The sequence below is a fragment of the Melitaea cinxia genome, chromosome 2 (assembly GCF_905220565.1).
Source record: "Melitaea cinxia chromosome 2, ilMelCinx1.1, whole genome shotgun sequence".
NCBI lineage: Eukaryota > Metazoa > Arthropoda > Insecta > Lepidoptera > Nymphalidae > Melitaea > Melitaea cinxia.
The window spans coordinates 6146572-6167870 of NC_059395.1; the positions used below are offsets into that span (position 1 = coordinate 6146572).

The 21299-nt window shown below is 34.2% G+C and overlaps 1 protein-coding gene across 1 annotated transcript in view; it reads right to left on the reverse strand.

The window, feature by feature from the left end:
* Positions 1–21299, reverse strand: part of LOC123663360 (maternal protein pumilio) — a 96014-nt gene that overhangs the window by 71669 nt on the left and 3046 nt on the right. Inside the window, exons 3-9 of the mRNA XM_045598053.1 lie at positions 8408–8540; positions 8149–8298; positions 7272–7461; positions 5955–6138; positions 4856–4928; positions 4068–4168; positions 2456–2635 (exon numbers count right to left, since the gene is read on the reverse strand). Coding sequence (XP_045454009.1) covers positions 2456–2635; positions 4068–4168; positions 4856–4928; positions 5955–6138; positions 7272–7461; positions 8149–8298; positions 8408–8540 — 1011 coding nt within the window. The remainder of the gene's footprint in view (positions 1–2455; positions 2636–4067; positions 4169–4855; positions 4929–5954; positions 6139–7271; positions 7462–8148; positions 8299–8407; positions 8541–21299) is intronic.

The following is a 21299-nucleotide window of genomic DNA, read 5'->3' on the forward strand; positions in this document are numbered from 1 at the left end:
GTAAAGTGTGTACACGTAATTGCGAGATCCAAGTAAGACCAGGCGTCCGGATAAAGCCAGATATAGTCTATTTTTTCGGAACTGTCTTATTTAGTAAACAAGCCCCTGTCAATACGTAATTAAAACTCCATTTACTATTTATTTCACTAAAAAGAAATATCAATTTATCATTTTAAACACGAAAAACTATTAAAATACGAATTTCGAGAATACAGATAATTAATATTTTTGAATATGACATTTCAATATCTTTTTTTAAAAGGCAAATAGGGATGTGGTCATAATTTTTTTAGAGGTGAATAAGTGAATGAATAGCATGAGCGATAAAATGGGCCGTGTCCTCTACCTATAGGTATTTTAAATTTTTACGAATTATAATTTGTTAATAAGTTATAAAATAATGTTACCGTCAAGCTATTTGTTATTCAGTTTTATATATTATTTTTTTCTTTTTTTTATGTTGAGCGCAAAAAAAAACTTACAAAATATTGCAAATGTCAATCTTTTATGGTAAAGTATTCATTGTAATAGTATATTTCATTACAAGTGTGGAAAAGCTGTCATTGCTAAGAGTTCCGACAAAGTCGGAGGAAGTTGCAATGACGGTTCCGCACATGTACTGAACGACTATTTTTAATACAGTTGCAAAAAAATGAAGCAATTCAATAAAATAATAAAAAGAAAATTTCTGAAAAATAGCGCCAACCGTAGAATATAAGCAGAGTTTTTTTTTTCTTCACCCATTCTGGCAGGCAAAGGGAACTATGCCCGTACAGCCAAGTCTTCAGTAGAAGTTTTTTATTGATATGAAATGAAAATGAAATTTAATGAGATGAAATGAAAATGAAATTTAATGAGATGAAATGAAATGAAACCTAACCAAACTCATTCAATCAAATCATTAAATCTGATATTGAAACAAATGAGTAGCTTCTTTTTAGAAATATACGTATTTGCATGAATCATAAAAACTTCTATGAATTTTTTTAGTAAAAACTTCATGGTTGGTTTTTCTTTTTAATAGACATTATTTTGTCAGTTGGAAAAGAGAACGCACGAGTTCGGGAAAGGTAAAAAAAAGCACGAGTATGTAATAGCCCATATCCCGAACGCTATACGTCCCTACAATACGCCACTTTTTGAGCAACTGTATTAAAAACGTTTTATTTTATATTATGAATATTTCTGAATATCAATTTCACCCTGAACAACTTTAACGCTATCCCATATAATATTAAAGTAAAGCACATAGCAATGGCATAAAAGTTTACTGTAGTTCAAAGGAAAATTTTGTGAGAATTTAGGATGAGACTTTGGATTACCTGTGGTCACTAACGCGCCTGCCCAGCGTGGTGACTATGGTCAAAACACATGAGTTCACTCCATTATTGGCGCGAACTTGTGGAGGTCTATGTCCAGCAGTGGACTATATTAGGCTGAAGTGATTAGGATTACCCAATGAGAGCTTCGTGCTCAACAATGTTATTAGTCCTTTTGTTTAGATGTTAGAGAGTGTGTCGCCGGCGCAAGGTTTTTTATTCATAGTAAATACAAATAATGTGACAACAATACTAATAGCGACTTTATTTTTTTAGACACAGGCCGTCCAATTGTTTTGTAAATTTTATTTGTGACGTCTTTTTTACCGATCATTTTACATAAACGAAATATAAATTTGTTGTCTTTTATAAAGATATTCGATTAATATTTTTTTTTTTTATTTTTTTTCGTAATTCTGTAACTCTACTAAGTCTGCAAAAATATTCAATATATTATCAGGTTTTGAAATAATTTTAGCAATATGGTGTCGTTAAATATTTGAACATAAAATGAATTTTACTTTCGCCTATGGCTTATTAATAGTGTTCATTCATTTACTCTTTGTGTCACTTTACTAAACTCACAATATTACTCTTATTGTCTGTGCTCGGAAGTACGCCATATTTGTTTACTAAATAAGACTGTTCCCAAAAAATAGAATATAGTTGTCTTTTGAATGCATGTCCGGCCAAGTTAAGTGGTATCCAGCTTGTCCGGATTTTTTTAACGCTTCACACTCAACGACACCCAGTAGGATTTACGCCTGTGCCGGAGGTTCGGAAACAAACACAATACACAAGTGCAAAGGTCCAGACCACGACAAACATTTATATGGCCAATACATGTGTCATATAAATGTCTGCCGTGAGCGAGATCGAACCCGCGAATTCCAGCGCAATAGCCAGTGCTGTGACCGCTGCGCCAACGCGTCGACGTTTATTAGGCTTTTTAATTTTGACTAGTCTCCTCGGACTCTCGGAGCGCAAATCGAAACGAAATTTCTGTCGTATACGACATATTAACACACAAAATCCATCCTTTTTTTAGTCCGGCAACTAGCTATTCTGTCCGGCCACTAGGTTTGACGAGCTGGCAACCCTAGCTTCGAGGAGGACGTGGACGAGGCGGCACTGACCTGTAGCTCGAAGGGCTGGTGGTGCTGCGAGTCGGGAGTTGGTTGCACGACCGAGGCGCCGTTGACGAGTCCGGCCCCGCCCACGCCGCTGCTGGCGCCGCCCACCGTGCCCACGCCGCCCACGCCCCCGACGCCGCCCACTCCACCCACACCGCCGACGCCGCCCACGCCCCCCGCGTACTGCAAATGTAATTTCTTTTACGATTCGTTTCTTCTTTTTGATCCTACGCCACCAATGATTACAGACTCTTACCCCGTTATAACGCATTTGATAAGCAAATAGACCCACCAAGAGAGTCTGCATATTTTGTACTCTTTATAGACATTGTGACAGGCTTGCATCTGTCGATCATCTTGCTTGGTCAAACAAAATATTAACTAGGTTAGAATGTATTTAACTCTGGTAATTAACTTGAATATATTTAACATATATTGTTATATACACAACATATTATTATGTTATGTCATATAAAGACTAATAAAATGTAGTACCACTTATACTAAAAAACATGACACACATGATATTAACACTTATAATTTAATTCTATTTAAAATCACTTACAATCACAAAAAAAAATTGGTAATGAATTAGTAAAGTCTCGATTGATACATCTCACGATATCGATTGCATAAAACCGAAATAACATTTCTTACTTAAAACCCAAATATTATATTATAATATAGTCTAATAAGAAGTGTCTTGGGTGTGACAAAGCCAGCCCTGCGGTCACCAACCCGCCTGCCCAACGTAGTGACTATGGACAAAACACACGAGTTCACTCCATTTTTGGCGCGAACTTGTGGAAGCTTATGTCCAGCAGTCGACTGTATTAGGCTGGAATGATGATACATTCGAAGTTATCTATGAACATGACGTATATCGGGAGTTTTAAAATGACAATGACAATTAGTATCAGTAAACGTATTAGTAAAAGTGCCGAATATTACGGTATTAAGGGAAAGTGTCGTTAAGGACACTTTCGCTCCGATCGTACGATTCTCTATAAATGTTTTTTTTTTTTGGTAAGGCCACTTATTGGAAAAGCATTTTGTTTTTTTTATGACACTAAGTCGGCAGACAAGCGTACGGCTCACCTGATGGTAAGCCATTACCATAGCTTATAGACACCTGCAACACCAGAAGCATCGCAAGCGCGTTGCCGACCCAATCCCCAATCCCCCCAGGAGCTCTGGTCACCTTACTCACCAACAGGAACACAATACTGCTTGAAAACAGTATTATTTTGCTGTGATCTTTTGTAAGGTCGAGGTACTACCCCAGTCAGGCTGCTCCATATTTTGAGCAGCAAATTCCTGCTGTGCCCTACCTCAGTTATGATAACATCACACTATGAACAATAGAAACTTGGCATTAATAAAAAATGTTAAAAGAAAAGCCTCGCTTGGCTGATACTTATACAGACAAATATTTGTAACAATATGTAGAATCTCACCGATCTGTGCGAGCGAAACTCCGGGTGGAAAAGCTAGAGTTTCGTAATATGCTGTCTAAATGTTAATTTTGAGTAACATTGTGTATGTGTGTTTGATTTTATTTTCAATATATTTTTTTTTAATCAGTAACAAAATTAATTAAAGATGAGCTCCTCACCTGTTGTGTGCTAGCAAAACTGTTATTATCGAATTGCGGATGTTGTTCCATTTGTAAAACGAGTTCGATGTGTTGATTCATTGAGTCGTTTAGCGTCATTCCTGAAATTTAAAACAATAATTTAGCAATTAATGATATGACTCCCGCAAGCAAATGATTTTGAAGATAAATAAAGTAATAAACGCCTCATATTCAAGAGTTCCAATCAAATGTATCCTCTGTCTGTACGGCATTGTAAATGTTTCACACGTGCGAGGATCGAAACCGCGACCATTATCATATCAAAATCAAAATCAAAAACAGCTTTATTCAAATAGGCTCCAAGAGCATTTTCGAATCGGTCATTATCAGTCGGTTTTCGCCTATCACTACGCCAAAACTTCGTCTATTCGTAGGATTCTAGTATGTACATTGTACATAAACATACCCAAATTATATTCAATAAAAATTGCACTTATTTATAATATTTTTAAATGTGTATGGTATCGCTGCCCTTCTACAGAATTTATCTATATAATTGGGTAAAATCTGAACATGGTTGATTAACTGCAGAAACATGCAGAAAATAAAAATATATAATATATATCGATGACTAAGCCAAATTAATTTTATATCATCATCTATTTTCTACTATCAGCACAAAATTCACAAAAAAGTACTAAATTTGCAGGCAAATTATTTGAAAAATAGGTTTTAAGAAGAATCTCACCTCGGTACTTATCTGTTATGTTATAGCTAACAAGATTTGCGTAACATAATAAACTTTTTTACATAATAATAACACTCACCAGGATGTATTTGTGGGTGTTGTGGATGTGGCAATCCCTGCAGGGGCGCGACACCAAGCATTCCAGGATGGTGCTGAAAGCAATGAAAGTTAATTAAAAATGAACGTCAATGATCACAAAACAAAAAGATTTATCAACGACTTTATTTTAAAAAATTTCAAATCATCATCAGAGTTTAATAATTAAATGAATATAAATTTGTTACAACATGAGTACGATGAATGAAACAAGGTCATATTTCTTGTTAGATATATTTAGGCTGAATTATAATGATTCTATTCAAGGCGCAATAACTCAACGTAACTTTGTAACTTCATTTAAGTAAAAAATATATAGCACCAATAATAATCATAGACAGTCAACATTTTTAGCATACCAAACTGGAAACTTTTTTTAGTATAATTTACTTTTTAATTACATATTCCAAATACATTTTTATTGCCTTTAGGTATTTTTAATAAAGACAAAAAATAAAACCAATTAATACAGTCAGCTGTTGTTTTAAACTACAAGTCAAGTGTGGAATTTAGTAAATCTGTTTTTGTATACTTTAATGGGCTAGATTATATAGCTAAGTTTCTAAGTTCATGAGGAATTTTTTAGTAAATGTGCCATCAAATCTTTGTTACTGAGATAAATCTGAGCATATGAACAAAGAATTTAAAAATTCTTTTTACTATAAATTGTTTACATTTGTATGTATGTAAATGACTGCAACAGTTTAAAGTACAGTGCACACAGTCGTCCAACGAAGTTGTCTAGACAGGGTAATCGTGAGGGGTGTGGAGGGGTGAGGCTTAGGTAGGCAAGCCAGAGCTGCATACGCCGCTGCCACCCGAATTACTTAGTAGGTCGGGGTAAGAATTTTAAGGTTGATGCGACATTTAATTTATAAGCAATTAAAATGGTTCAGGTGTTCGGAAATACTTGGACATAGGCTCTTTGAATAGGAGTCCGGCCAAATTAAGCGGTTTCCAGCTTTTTTTTAGACTTTTTAATTTTAACTAGTCACCAAGCACTCCTGAAACTTCTGTCATACACGACATCGAAAGCATAAAATCGTTACAAAACGTTTAGGGTACCCAGCTGGCGCACGTACCTGCGGGTGCTGCAGGTGCGGCAGGTGGTGCAGCGGCTGCGGCGGCGGCGCGGGCAGCGCGTGCGGCAGCAGCGGGAAGGCGGCCGCGTCGCCGTTGCGCACGGCGCCCGCGCCGCCCGCCGCCGCGCCCGCGCCGCCGCCCTCCTCCTCCGCCGGCGACGGCTGGCGCGAGCCCGGCGTGCGGCTGCAACGCGAGGCGGACTTGAGCATTCGTTACCGTAGATCGCTTACGAGGGTACTCGCATACGAAGTGCGTGACGCGCGTCTCTTACGTTCTAACTTATCCTTACTAATTTAAGTTCTCGTATAATAGTTATTGTATTAAACTATTTTCGATACTTGTTTTATACACAATAGTCGAAATCGCAATAGACCAAAAGACGTGAGGACTCACGTATAGGAGTTATTGTTTGGGACAGAGTTACGCGTGTCTCTCTTTTAAAATTTTAACAAATTTAGATGATTTATGCCTAATTTATTAGACGAAACATCAATGAAAGTTTTATTTTAAATTAAGGCTTCAATTTTCCTTATTTAATAAATGAATATTTAACAGCTCCACTATCTAGTAATATCGGACGATCCGATGAATCAAAAGCTAAATCGACGAAACGATAAAAGATTAGAGCGCGGACCGCGAGGCGCTCCCCGCGCGTGGCATTGACAGAGGCCACGACGATCGCGCGGTTATTGCCCGCCTCGCGGCGCGGCGGCCTTCGCGACCGCCGGCGACGCTCCAATTTCGCCTTCGCTCGCTTATTGGTGGTTCGCGGAAGATTCGCAGCGCGGACCTGCCGATCTTTTAAACTGGTTATCGCGGGAACGAAATCTGCGTTTATTATTGTTCGCGAGCGCTACGTTCGATGACTCATTATAAATCATATTAGTATATTAGTCAACAGTCGTACCTTCTTATCGTGATGACTTTTTTTAATTATTTACTTCATTTTTAGTAACAAGGAAAGCCATTATAATATATCAATTTTTAGACACCGATTAAAGTAATATTGATTCCTAGCAGGGCCGAATTTAGAGGTCTGGAGGCCTTGGGGCAACAAAAAAGTTGAGACCGGGGCGTCTCAACAATCTTTTTTTATGGTCAATTTTTCACTTGAGTTTTTTAATAATAAATGGATCGTTTCATATTATATTTAAAAACAATATAATCATGTTTGTACAAAGAACTATGAGATGACAAAAAAACAGCAAAAAACACTTAAAAGGAAAAATTGTTTACTAGTGTTTACTCGTCAGAATGTGAAAGCTTTTTCCTAGTCTCTAGATTAATAAGTAAACTAGCATGGAGGAAAAATTTACTTGAAGGCCTTGTCGTCCTCCTGGCCGTTGTGCAGGCCGTTTGGCATGGGCGCGTGGTCGTGCAGCTCGTGCAGGTCCTTGTCGAAGGGCGAGCCGGCCTTGTCGTCGGCGCGCTCCTCCAGCACCATGCCGCGCAGGCCCGCCACCACGCCCGCCACCTTCTCTCCACCACCCGCCACTCCGCCTCCTTCTGCAGACCAAGTTAACCAATTTTACTTTCTCAAATTTATTTTCCTTCTTAGTTAACTAAGCTAAAGTAAATCCAATAAAGTAACATTACTGGACAATTACGATTTTTAATTTTCTTAGACATTTTTTTTTCGCATACACGATGTTAGACTCTTAACTGGGTTCAATCAAATGGAGGGGTTTTATAGGTGTAATATATCATTAAAAGAAAAATCCTAGATCATTTTTAATTTGACTTTGTTTAAATAGACGAGCTACTTTAATAGAAACATTTTTGTAAGCGCGTAAGCACAGCTATAATTTACAACAAAGACATTGTACGAGAAAATTAATTCATTTCTATATGCGATTCTTTAGTTGTACGGCAGTTAGTATTAATTAATATTTCATTTTATCGAAGTTGTTTAGGTCTACGAAAGGAGTCGAAAAAAAAAAAAAGGAGTCAAGTGCCATATATATATGTTTTTAGCATAAACGCAAGACTGTTTAAAATTAAATTGTAATGTATATAATAATTAATACTATATATTTACTCTGCGACACGTCAAATTAACATCTCATAATTATACCTTACACTGTAATTTTGTATATAACAAGAACTAAATGGAGTATGTATGTAGGTACTCTAAATGTTACCAAGTCAATACTACAATAACAAATCCAGTTTCCGATAGATAGTAACACGCACCCGTGGGCGATCCCCGCAACACGTACTCCACCATCTTGACGCCAAGGCCGGCGGTGTCGCGCGGGGACAGGATGCTGCTCGCGTCGCCGCCGGGGAAGGCGACCCCGCGCCGCGTGCCCATCATCGGAACTCCCACATTGTGTTCCACTGCTATTAATCGACACACATTCGCTTTTACCTTTCTATAACACACAAACTATATCACAAGTAATAAAATAAAATAAACTTAATTATCTATTTATTTGGTGAGAATATCAACCTTGAGCAGACCAAGTGGGATCACGCCACATTTGTTCTGGATTAAGCTGCAATGGAGGGAGATGTGGTGGACCCTTGCTATCGCCCCCAGCTCCAGGGCCTTTGTCCCATAATTTTTTTGCAGAGGGTGCAATCTTAAACAAAACAGATTTCATTTTAATAAAGCTATTGTTATATGTATACATATCTAGCGGTACAATTAACTTTAATATTTTAAAATCTTAAGCCAAACTGATATAAATTTTTAGATATTATTTACATCTTAATCTTATACATTACATAATATTACATAAACTATTGTTATCAAATTTGAAAAAAAAAAATTGCAGAATTAAATCAATGCTGACGAGCATAGTAAAGAATGACAAGGACTCCGACTCAAGGTCATTTATAAAAAAAAAAAGCTAAAATTTTTTAAGTTAAATATAAAAAATGATATACAAAAGTAAAACAAAAAATTCAACCTAAAATATCTAGAAATTTAAAAAACTGACTAAAGGTCATAATTGTAATTATTCAATTCCAACAGTAATTATATAAAACTAAATGTAGTGAATCCTACTTAAAATCTTTGTTTTATGATTATTATTCTCATCTATTTCGTATACATGTATTTTTATATATTCTAAGTCTACAAAATAGTTATATATATTATATAATTGTATCTGTAACATAGACACATACATACATCCTGACCTTAGAAATTATCAACTAAATAATACAAATTTACATATTCTATTCATATTGACTATAAATTCTGTCATTCTTTTTTTTTATAGAAATTTAAACTAATATGCAATTTCAGGATTGTTTCAAAAACATGATGTTAGACGAGACAGCAAACACTAAATAATTATTATAATTTAAATGCTAATAACCAATATTTAAAACAAAGAAAATACAAATTCACTAAATGGAAACCAACTAAAGAATTTCTATACTGTTTTTTTTTTTTTAAGATGTCTATTGTTTAGATCAATTAAACATAACCATATGAGATTAATAAAGAGGATATCCACGTAAAGTGCAAAGAGGAAAAACGAAATATATGATAAATATATAGCTTTAGAGGTTATTTGCACGCCCTTGCACACAGTTACGTTACACATACTAAGTTTAACCCCATTACAGTGTTCAGTAATTTTAAACTATTTTTGCATTCTTCAAAACAATTCTCATATTTTTTTTAATATAAATTATCTTCATTAATTCAATAATATAAAATTATCTGTTATTAAACGTCTTTAACATGTTATTTCACTTAAGTTTCATTAATTTTATCTATAAATGTAAAATGAATGACTTTGAATTCATCTTGTAAATATATTACAGTTAGTTACCTTATAAAAATAAATATGATTCAATAAACTTTATAAAAGCGAAACTTAAATACATAATATTATGAAGAATGCTCAAGTATCTTATTTTATTCTTTGCATAGTTTTGTATATTTTCAGAAATAAGGTTATATATATGTTGTAATGTTATTGTTGAGGTACATTGTTGTTTATATGTTGAGGTACATTGTTGTTTATATGTTGAGGTACATTGTTGTTTATATGTTGATCTCATTAATGTATGAAAAAAAGCCTTTCAAAGTAATTCTAACCTCTACAAATTCTAGTCGCTATAAACGATACTAACGACATTTTGTAAATGAATAATAATAAAATCATTCGACTTTCCATGTTCCTTGACCCGAGTACGAGGGATCAAGTCCTTTGACGATAAAAATATAAAAGGAATTTTAAAGAATAAGACTGATAGCCGTTACGTGTTTTCATGTTCAATGGAACGTAATACGATATTGTGATGACTTAGTTATTCTATAAATCTATATACCACAGTATTATGTTTGTTAGTTTATATACCGGTGACTATAATAATTACTAGTTAGAAATGGCGGACGCCGGTGACAAGTAAACAAAACAAAAACCGACCTGTTGCGTAGAAAAATGTTAAATTTCATCATTTCATGACATAAAAGAAATATTTTATACGATTAACTACAAGACTAAACATATAAACTCACCATGTCGGGGCCCATATCCTTAACATTAGGTTCGAAAAAAAAGTCACTCAAAGGTTTCATGCGTACAATCTACCTAAAGCTCGCTCATGTATCACAATGAAAACTTATCGCACGAACGAAAACACTAAACATTTATCATTTATATCTGTACGCTTGTCATTCACACGAAATTCAAACCAAAATATCACATTTCTTACACTAAAACATTCATAAACAGCAAAATTATATCGAAAGAGTTAACTCAAAAGCACAATGTTGACTTGTTTCGAACAAAGGACACACGCCGACCACAGCGCCTGCGTTAACTTCCCGAGTACGGGAGCGTCGGACGAAGTGAGGCTTTACGAAATGTTTAACAGATGGCGCAAAACGCAACGCCAAAAATTCAAATCGTAATTGGCGTTTACGATTATTTGCTTTGTTCAGCTTGAAAGTTGGTAAGTTTTTTATGTTTAACAATTTTAACTTGTACACAGAATTTTTGTACAATAATTTACGAAATGGAAACGCAAATTTTTGTAAAAATAAATTAAATCGTATCTAGTATTGGCAACATTTTGAAATGTCAGAAGGCGAAGACTCAACCACGGTCTAAAATTGTCATAACAAAAAACAATGAACAAATAGTTGAGAGATATGAATAATTATTTATTCAGATCTCTCAACTATTCGTTCATTGTTTGTTTGTAGAATTAAACTAAGAATTGAACTAAAAATTGAATAAAAATTCATATCGGTAAAAACGTAGTCTTTCAATAAAAAACAGCAGCCGGTAAGTCAGCTTATAATAAAAGAATTTAGTATCTTTTTTTTATAACTATTAAATTAGACACAATATTATTTTTCATAATATATGGTTCTTTTATAATGGAAAACTTAAATCAGAAAAGACTTTCAAATTCTATACTCATTAAAATATTTTATTTATTTTTTTCTAATGTTTACACGAATTTTACTCATTATGATGAAACAACTTTTTCTGATTTTATAGCGGTTTGTTAGGTTCTTTAGATACCCGACGTCTCGGATACTGTACAGCAACCAAAGTCACGGAAGGGCTCCTGTAATTGTTTTTTTATTATTTTAACTAGCGGGCAAAAACTTGCTCTGGAATCACTCTATTTACTAAATAAAACCGTATCAAAATACGTTGCGTAGTTTTTAAGATATAAGCATACAGACAGTGGGAAGCAACTTTGTTACTGTGTGTATTTTCTGTGCCTCATGTGAATTTAGTATATAATTATATGTTAGAAGGATAAATCTAGTTAGGATTATTTTCACTAAAGTGAATTTAAATAAGGATACAATGATATTGAGTTTAATATATATAAATTTTATATAAAAAAAAAAATTGTTTTATTCATAACAAATAAAGGTACAATTCACACTTTAACAATTAAGGTGATATCAATAAATGTACTAGCTACCGCCTAGCGGTTTCCCCCGCGTAGTTTCCGATGCCGTGGGGATATCGGGATAATAAGAAGCCTATGTGTTATTCTATCTTTAGCTATCTACGTACCAAGTTTCATTAAAATCGAACCAGTAGTTTTTGTGTGAAAGAACATCCACACAAACTTTCGCATTTATAATTAGTAGGATTTATTTTGGTTCTTTGTTTAAAATATACAAACTTTTCTTAGAGTATTTCTACAAAATTACTACCATATCATTTATCCTATTCGATTTTTAAGCTTTTAATTAAAAATTAAAATCTTATGTCATAAATAGATTTATTTTAGTTTTTCTGCTGATTCCTTTTTTATAGCTTAATGAGGGGGGGGGGGATTTTATAAGAACTCTGCCATACTGACCCTAGAAAGAAGTATTGAATTTTATTTTTTGACAAGCAAGCTTAAATTGACATTTTTTCTTAATTTTTTGCTTTTTGTTTATTTGCAAAACCTCCAGCCTTTTACCACTCTAGTCTGGTTGTCAGAAATTGTTGGGCTCCCCACAATGCCTAGGAGAGCCCAATAAGCTGTCGGTATGGTTGTTATAAATTATATTTGTCATAGACACCTGAAAGTAAGAAATATATTCGCCAACCCGCAGTTCAGCAAGCAGCGTGGTGGTTAAGTTCCATCCCTTCTACATGGAGAATGAGGACTAGGCCCCCTTCCCGTGATGTTACAAGCTGAATCAATCAAAATTTTTATACTTTTGGGTTGGCAACTTTTCTACTTGTATAAGATTGGGTGACTTGTCACAGTCCTTATCCGTTACTTGATCACATATTACTAGAGATGGGTCAACAATATAAACATGTTCGATATTTACCATATCTCATTTGCACTCTAAAGCTACTAGAATTGCAATAGTTGTTTATAATAAAGTTTTAGACATTTTCACTGCGTGATATGAACTCAAGTTTTGTAAGGATTCTTGTATGAAAAGACGAATCGGGACCGCAAAGTTGTAAAAATACAAAGTTTCCACATTTGTTTAAAATATATTTTATTTCTGGAGACCTTTCGATAATTGGCTCCTTGAATGGAGCCAAGAAACAGATAATGCGCTGTGGAAGGACGCTTATTCATGGAATTTAAAAAGACGACGTTTGAGATCGAATGAAATATAAAGCAAAAAAAAAAGCAAATGTCTGAATATAGACAATAATTTAGGTCGGGCAAAAAGATTCTTCGTATTTTATATAGAAATTCAAGGTACGATTTAACAAAATTAATTCTTTTCTCGTGATGAAGGATTAAATCTTTTCTGTTGATCAATTCTGGCTGCTTATTCTCAATTTCTTGCAAAGTCTCATCAGCTTTTGATAGAATAAACCCGATGGATTTGTTAAAAGCTCAATGAACGATGCCCTTTTTATCCCACCATAAACCCAACATCACCTTATTGCTTGTCAACACGGGTTTCGCGATAGTCTGTACAGCTTGACCGACTTTGACTACGATCTATTCCGTACTTTCTTGACGTAGGTGAATCACTTTTTATCACCTTTGATCAATTTAATTTTTAAAATATCAACCAGTCAGATACAATCAAAACAAGAATAGACTTTTTCCATGATCAATAGATATAGAGCAAAAGGAAGTAGTTTGTAGTTAATCTGTGTGCAATTACTTACCATTTGTTAATTACATAAACTCGTACTTAACTACGACAATTTATCAAATTACTGTTTCAGGATCGAATCTACCTAAGGGTTTTTTGAGCTTCAGCCCTAGGCTCCGAGGACACACGAACGCTGACTAAAAAAAATGATTATATTTATTTTTAACATAAGAAAAATATATCAAATTAATAGAAAAGCAATCGTAAGATTGGCAATCCTGAGATCGATCATGTTGCCGACTATCGAACGAAACGGTGAATTCTCCTGTTGTTTGTCGTTTGTCTGTGTTTTTTTTAGGTGGGTGTATTCTTTACTGAGCATTTTCCAAAACACAATTGCGTCGGGTGATACGGATACAATTGTCAGCAGGCGCTCCTTATGCCTATCACCCGGGACGTCCATCATAGGCATGACGAATAGCGGTAATTAACGCCTTAAGCTCGTCGAGCAGCTGCACGTTAGTTTTAGTCAGCAGCTAAGGAGAGCCAGTCCTCCAATCGCCAGCGAGTCCTCTGCAGCGCACGGACTTCTGTGGCTGCAATATCGTCTGCAAGCATGCATTTTCTGCTTGTAGTCTCACTATTTCTTTGCAGTTTTTTTTTTGTTAGCACTTGCGAGACTTCTTTAATCGACGATACCGTCTCTTTGTGAGCTTTTACACACGTGCTCTTCAAATTCTTTGAGCTGGTTGCGACTTGCCTAATCAGGACGAGATCTTTCAAACGCTACCTGTGCAATGCGTCAGACGTACAGCTATCACCGATGTTCAGCCCAATGGCTTTCCTCCACTTTTTTCAGCGGGCACTACTTTCAATATCTTCAGCAATCTGCTTCACTACGGCATTTCGCTTGGCTAAGTACGCCTCCCTTGCTTCTCACACTCAATATTAAAAGTTATTTATTCGTCGCCGCATGTGAGGTTTCGACAACCTCTCTAGTGCGCCCTGACGCCGTTGAGTAAATTGATTGCCAATAACGGTTTGTGGCTATTGCGCTGGCGGTTGCGGGTTCAATCCCCGCACATGACTAACATTTGTATTGACCGTACAGATGTTTGCCGTGGTCTGGGTATTTGTGCAGTCCTTGTGGGTCTCCCCACCGTGCCTCGAAGAGCACATTAAGCCGTCGCGTCGGTCCCGGTTGTCATCATATACACCGCGATAGCGATCGTTAATCGTAATATGGAAGATATCCGCCAACCCGCACTGGAGCAGCGTGGTGGATCAAGCTCTGATCCTTTTCCTACATGGAAATAGAGATCTATGCCCAGCAGTGGGATATTACAGCTGAAGCGTATCCAGTTTATTTTCTAAACTTTTAGCGTTGGACAGTTCGCCCTTCGAAGGCAAGGTTAGGTTTGTCGGGTCAACTTATAATAAAAAAATTACTGTGTTTTTGTTGGAACATTCAAAAAACGTATTTGCGAACACCAATGGTTCATTTCGTTTCCGGAATTAATGTATTAGAACGGACTAATTATATCAAATTCAAAGACCGAAATAAATTAATCTTAACTATTTTTAACGCGACTTATTTTCAAAGAATTGCAACTTATAAAATATCTATATTATATTAATATGTGAAGCAAAAACTTTTTACCCCTTTTTACGAAAATTGCGCGGACGGAGGAGTATGAAGTTTCGTACACTTATAGTTAGTAGTAGTAGAGGAGTGCAGAATGCTAATTAATTTTTTTTAATTATGCATAAAAATGTATTAAATCAATAAAAAAAAAAAAATACAAAAAATACATAACACACACTACCATGTATTTGACACACACACGCATATAACTCTTTTGTTGATTGTCAAAGCCTGTAGCCAAATTGATTTTTTTTTAAAGGTTCTTTATTTTCATAATTTTTTGGTTTTCTTTAATAATGATCGACTTTCGACCTCTAGGCGACCACTAGTTTCAATAAAAAAAAGACAAGTGTGAAGGTGACTGTATCAAACTACATTTTCGTTTAACGTTGAAACATTGAATGATATATTTGTGTTAATACGAAAAGTTTTGTTAAATTTACATTGTTTTTGCGTTACGCGACGTATTCGTAACTAATTTAAAATAAAAAAACTTACAAAATCTTTGCGTAGGAGTCATATCTTAATCTACTGGGTCATCTCGAGGCCATAACTTATTTTAAGATAATGTTTTTTTTTAATTGTTTTTGTGAGTAGGTAAATAAACAGGCTACTTTAGAATAATTATTTATTGAAAAAGAAACAAGAACAATTAATAAAATTAAGCATCTAATTTTATTACGGTTTAATTTTCTTTCGACTTTTCTTTGGACTTTAGAGGTACTTAAACAGTATTTTTCTAAATAGCTATAGTTTGTCTAAGCTTGATTGACAAATGTGTTTCTCAATTGTATAACATAATTATGAGCCCTTATTTAACTTTATATCGCGATCAGGTATATGAGTAAAATTAGCCAATACCTCCTTCTATGAAAAAAATAATGGGCCGATCATAAGCTGTAAGAATTTTATTTCAGACTAGCTTCCCGGCGGCTATGTCTTACGAACTATCAAACGCGTGAATTGAAAATAGCCGTTACTTTTTTAAAATTTACTTTACTGCGTAATTTTCTTTATTTTGACTTCTTTGCGAACATTTTACGAAGTATTAAAAACTTAAAAAAAAATTACCCGAACTGATTTAGTCGTTCTAGAGGTTCGCTAAGCAACACATTTAGCGATTCATTTTTAACCTCCTTCAAAAAAGGCGGTTGAGAACCTAAACCTTAAATATAGTCGAATTGAGAATTCGACTGTATTTTTTATTTGTATTAGTAATCTCATTTTGAAAAAAAATCCTTTCCTACAATATTTTAACTTATAGGACCACAATTAATTGTCGTCTAAATGCATACATTTTTTTTTACTGTTTGTTTGTGGGGAAATAAGGATAACAATAAATTAATTGATGTTATATTTTATATTATTTTTATTGTGGGTCCCCCCACCGTGCCTCGGAGAGCACGTTAAGCCGTCGGTCCCGGTTGTTATCATGTACACCTGATAGCGATCGTTATCCTGATATCGTCGTCAGATTCATTCATTCTGAATCTGACTACGGGCTATTTAGGCCGTATAGGCCGCGGCCTAGGGGCGGTAGCGTCCTAGGGGCGCCAAAAATTGTATTTTACGCTCTTAACTTTTACTTAACTTTTACGCTTAAGAGAGCTTAATGACTAATTCATTCGTTTATTTAACTTTCATTCCTTTATTTAAATAATAATTGTTTATTTAATAATAAATTTGAAAATTATTATTTTAGAAAGGTGGCATGGGGCGGCAGAAATAAAATGGCCTACACTCATAAAAAATATAAATCATATCATATGATTAATTTTATTTGTATATTATTGTTAGTATTTAACTATAGTATCTAATAAGTGGATGTACGTCATAGTCAACCTTACAAAAAGTTCTGCTAGTCTTATAAAGTTACTACTGTGAGTTGTTTATAGTCTATTATCAGAAGAATATTATTTGTGGGAAGTAAAAAATGGCAATATAATAAATGAGATTAAAATTATAATGACATAGAAGAGTTATACGTCGCGTTGGCACAACGGTCTCAGCAATGGTTTGTGGCTGCTGCGCTGGCGTTAGGGGATTCGATCCTCGTACATGACAAACATTTGTACTGGCAATACATATGTTTGTCGTGATCTGGGTGTTTGTGCAGTCCTTGTGGATCTCTCCTCCGTGCCTCGGAGAGCGTGTTAAGGCGTTGGTTCCGGTTGTTATCATGTACACCTGATAGCAATCGTTACTCATAGTAGGGAATATATCCGCCAACCCGCAATGGAGAAGCGTGGTGTATTACGCTCTAAACCTTCTTGTACATTGGGAAAGAGGCCTATGTGGACAAGTAGTATTTAGATCTCAATAAAATTTAAAGGGAACCAGACACACACCAAATTTCGATTTAAAAATCATCAAAATCGGTCCATCCAGTCAAAGGTTATGAAGTATAACACAAAATATAAAAAAAAACAATCAAATTGAGAACCTTTAACTATTTTGGAAGTCGGTTAAAATATGATAACAATCTATACATTTATATAGGGCTGTCATCCGTCCGGGTTTCCCCGGATTTGTCCTAGTTTGGAAGACGTCCGGGGAGCTTTCGGGTGGGGTTTAAATTGTATATCCATTATGCATATCTTGCATAGCAAAATAGAAAAATTAGAAGAAAGCGAAAATTCCGTTTTAGAAACTCGAAACATTCTTGGATCTATAACAAAAAGCCTAGACGATAAAAGCAAAGAAAACTTCGTGCCCTTAAGTATTCAAAGCATTTTAAACAAACATGATGAGAACTGTACTCTGAGTTTCAATAATGAAATAAAAATGTACATTGAAGATTGGAATCAGACTCTTCAAAAATTTGATTAATTTGACTGGCTATTTTCGCCGAATATAAATGAAAAGACTCAATGGGCTGTTATCGAAGATACTGTTGCATTTTTGAAAGACAAGAATATAGCGATTAACGACACGAAATTGAAATATGAGTGGGTGAATTTAAAATCTTTTGCCAAAATCTCAGCGCAGAAGATAAGCTTTTAAATACTAATCAACTATGGTTACAATTCTTTAGAACACCAAATGCCCATTTATATTCAGAATTACTAAAAACAGCTCAAGATTTTTTTTACATCCCTGCACATACTGCGCATGTTGAAAGAATATTTTCTCTCATGATGCAACAGTGGACAAAAGAAAGGAATGCATCGAACCCTGAAACAGTCTCGTCACTACTCACAATTCAATTCAAGTGGCGTTCATCATTTTATTAGACCTTGTCACGTCAAAAAAGCAAAATTACTCGCTTGTTGTCACAAGAACGATTAAACACACTATTTCATGCAACAAAATAGGCTTAAAATTAAAGTCATTTAAATGTCCGGGGTTTAAGCTCGAAAATCTGGGGAACTTACGCTTCCGGTCCTGGAGGGCAGGTTTTAGAGATGGCAGCCCTACATCTTCATTTATAGACTAAAGATAAGATAAGATCTACATCTATAGGACTTGTCTCATTTTGAGCATTTAAAACATGATTGGATCTACACAATCACATTTCGTTAACTAAAACTATTCCATACACTTAGGCTCTAAGGTCTGTTTTTTTGGAATTGTCCTAATTGGTAAACAAATATGGCGTACTTATGACCACAGACAATTAGAGTATAGTGTAGCTTAGTGAAGTGACACAAAGAGCAAATGAATGAACAATATCAATAAGCCATAGACAAAGTAAAATTAATTTTACATCGAAATATTTAATGATACCATATTGCTGAAATTATTTCAAAAACTAATAATATATTAAATAATTTTGTTAATAATTAGTAAAGGTATAAAATTACGAAAAAAAATCGAACATCTTTATATAAACAAATTTATATTTCTTAAATATAAATAACCTGTTAGAAATTAGTTGCTCTTTGACTAGAATAGATAATTAAAAAAATACGTACTGATTTATTCATTACAATAGTAAAGTAAAATATTGAAATACAAAATAAAACGCCAATAAGAAATTTATTTACTTTATTTTCTAATAACTGTCCATACTTCCTAATGAATCGCAAGATTCTTCAGAGACGTGGATATTGAAACCTGGGGATTCTGATGCAGCATCCATGGTTCCGTCAAGCTGCATCATTTTATCTTCTTCTTTTATGATATGTTCGATATTTTTTTTCCACGACACCGCACTTATTTGATTTAAGCCTTCTTTTAAAAGCTCCTTGACTTCTGCCATTTTGAAACTTTTATTATTTTTGCCTATATAACCTTTTACTTGAGCCCATATGAGTTCTATAGGGTTTAACTCGCAATGGTAGGGCGGAAGACTTAAGACTATTATATTTTTGCGGGCTGCCATTTCGTCAATAACTTTTTTGTTATAATCATCTTTATTAATTTTTTTTAAAAGCTCAGCTTTTATTTCGTTTTCATCATAACTTAAATCATTTTCTAACAACCACGCTTGTATGTCTGCCTTCCGCCAACTCATGTTAGGCACTTTGACAGCTAGTTTTGAGTGGTACGATGCGTTGTCTAAAATTATTACTGACCCAGGTTCCGCTTTTATTTAAAATATTAGCAAACCACTTCTCATAATTATGTGCATCCATTTATATTATCCAATTATTATTAACGAACAATCGATTTTAAAATATTTTTAAATCAATTATTTGTTAAAATCGATTAAAGGTATTGTTAAATCGAATTAATAAGAAAAAAGTCTAAAAAAAGTCTATAAAAGTGTATTTAGTAAAAAAACATTTAACTTTGGTGAAAAATAAACTATTTTAGAAACATTGTTATTGACTAAATAAAAAGCAAGCAATTAATTATATTAAATTCGATTATCGATTTAATCGATTTATTTGTTTATTGAAAATATTATTTATTATGGCAACCCTAAACTACAGGCTTTTGCTTCATACATTCATTTGACTTCCATATTGCTTTCATAGTGATATAGCAACCTACTATAAGGTTTTCCGTCAACCGAGAATTCATCACTACTGCGACGTAAAATACACAGTAGGCATATTCATAAGTAGGAAATTATATTTTGTATTTATTTTATATGTAAACAATAAAGGACAGGCAGCGAAGCCATAAAAAAATATTATTGCAACTGCATGGTTGGTCGACGGACAGTAGGTTGTTGTGCCCATGTCATGAAATTATTTGGTTTTTGGGCTGAAAAAGGTTTCAAGATTTTATAAATCTACCTGCCTAGTTTTTAGATAACATTCTGTTAACGTACGAATCCGATTAGTAAAACAAAAATAACAAAACAATGATTTTTTATTTCAGAAACCTTCTTGTAATTATCCACAAAAAAAACAAAAAATGAAACACCTGGACCTGCAAAACTATATCATTTTTCTAATTCATACTTGCTAGTACTACTAACTTAATATATAATTATTATTCTCAGTGACTGTCCACTCGGGGCCGAAACCCCCATACAAAGTGGACGGTCCCCTATATATTTCGTTTATGTGATATGGTCGGTAAAAAAGATGCCAAAAATAAAATTTACAACAAAATAAGGGGTCCGTCTGTGTCTAAAAAAAGTCGACCCTATTAATATTATTGTCACATTATTTGTATTTACTATGAATAAAAAACCTTGCGCCGGCGGCACATTCTCTCTAACATCTAAAAAAAGGACTAATAACACTGTACTCCACGAAGCTCTCATTGGGTAATCCTAAGTCTCATCCTAAAGTCTCAAAATTTTTTCCTGTGAACTACAGTAAACGTTTATGCCGTTGCTATGTGGTATACTTTAATATTATATGGGATAGCATTAAAAATGTTCAGGATGAAATTGATATTCAGAAATATTCATAATATAAAATAAAACCTTTACAATGAACACTTTACCATAAATGATTGACATTTGCAATATTTTGTAAGCATTTTTTTTGTGCGCTCAACATAAAAAAAAGAAGAAAAAAAACAATTAATAACAAAATACAAATAAATAACAAATCGCTTTACTGTAATATTATTTAACAAGTTATAATTCGTGAAATTTTAAAATATAGTTAAAGAACATGGCCTATTTTATCGCTCATGCTGTTCATTCACTTATACTCATTCGCTTCTAAAAATATTATGACCACATCCCTATTTGACTTATAAAAAAAGATATTGAAATGTCATATTCGAAAATATTAGTTATCTGTACTCTCGGAATTCGTATTTTGTAGTTTTTATGTGTTTAAAATGATA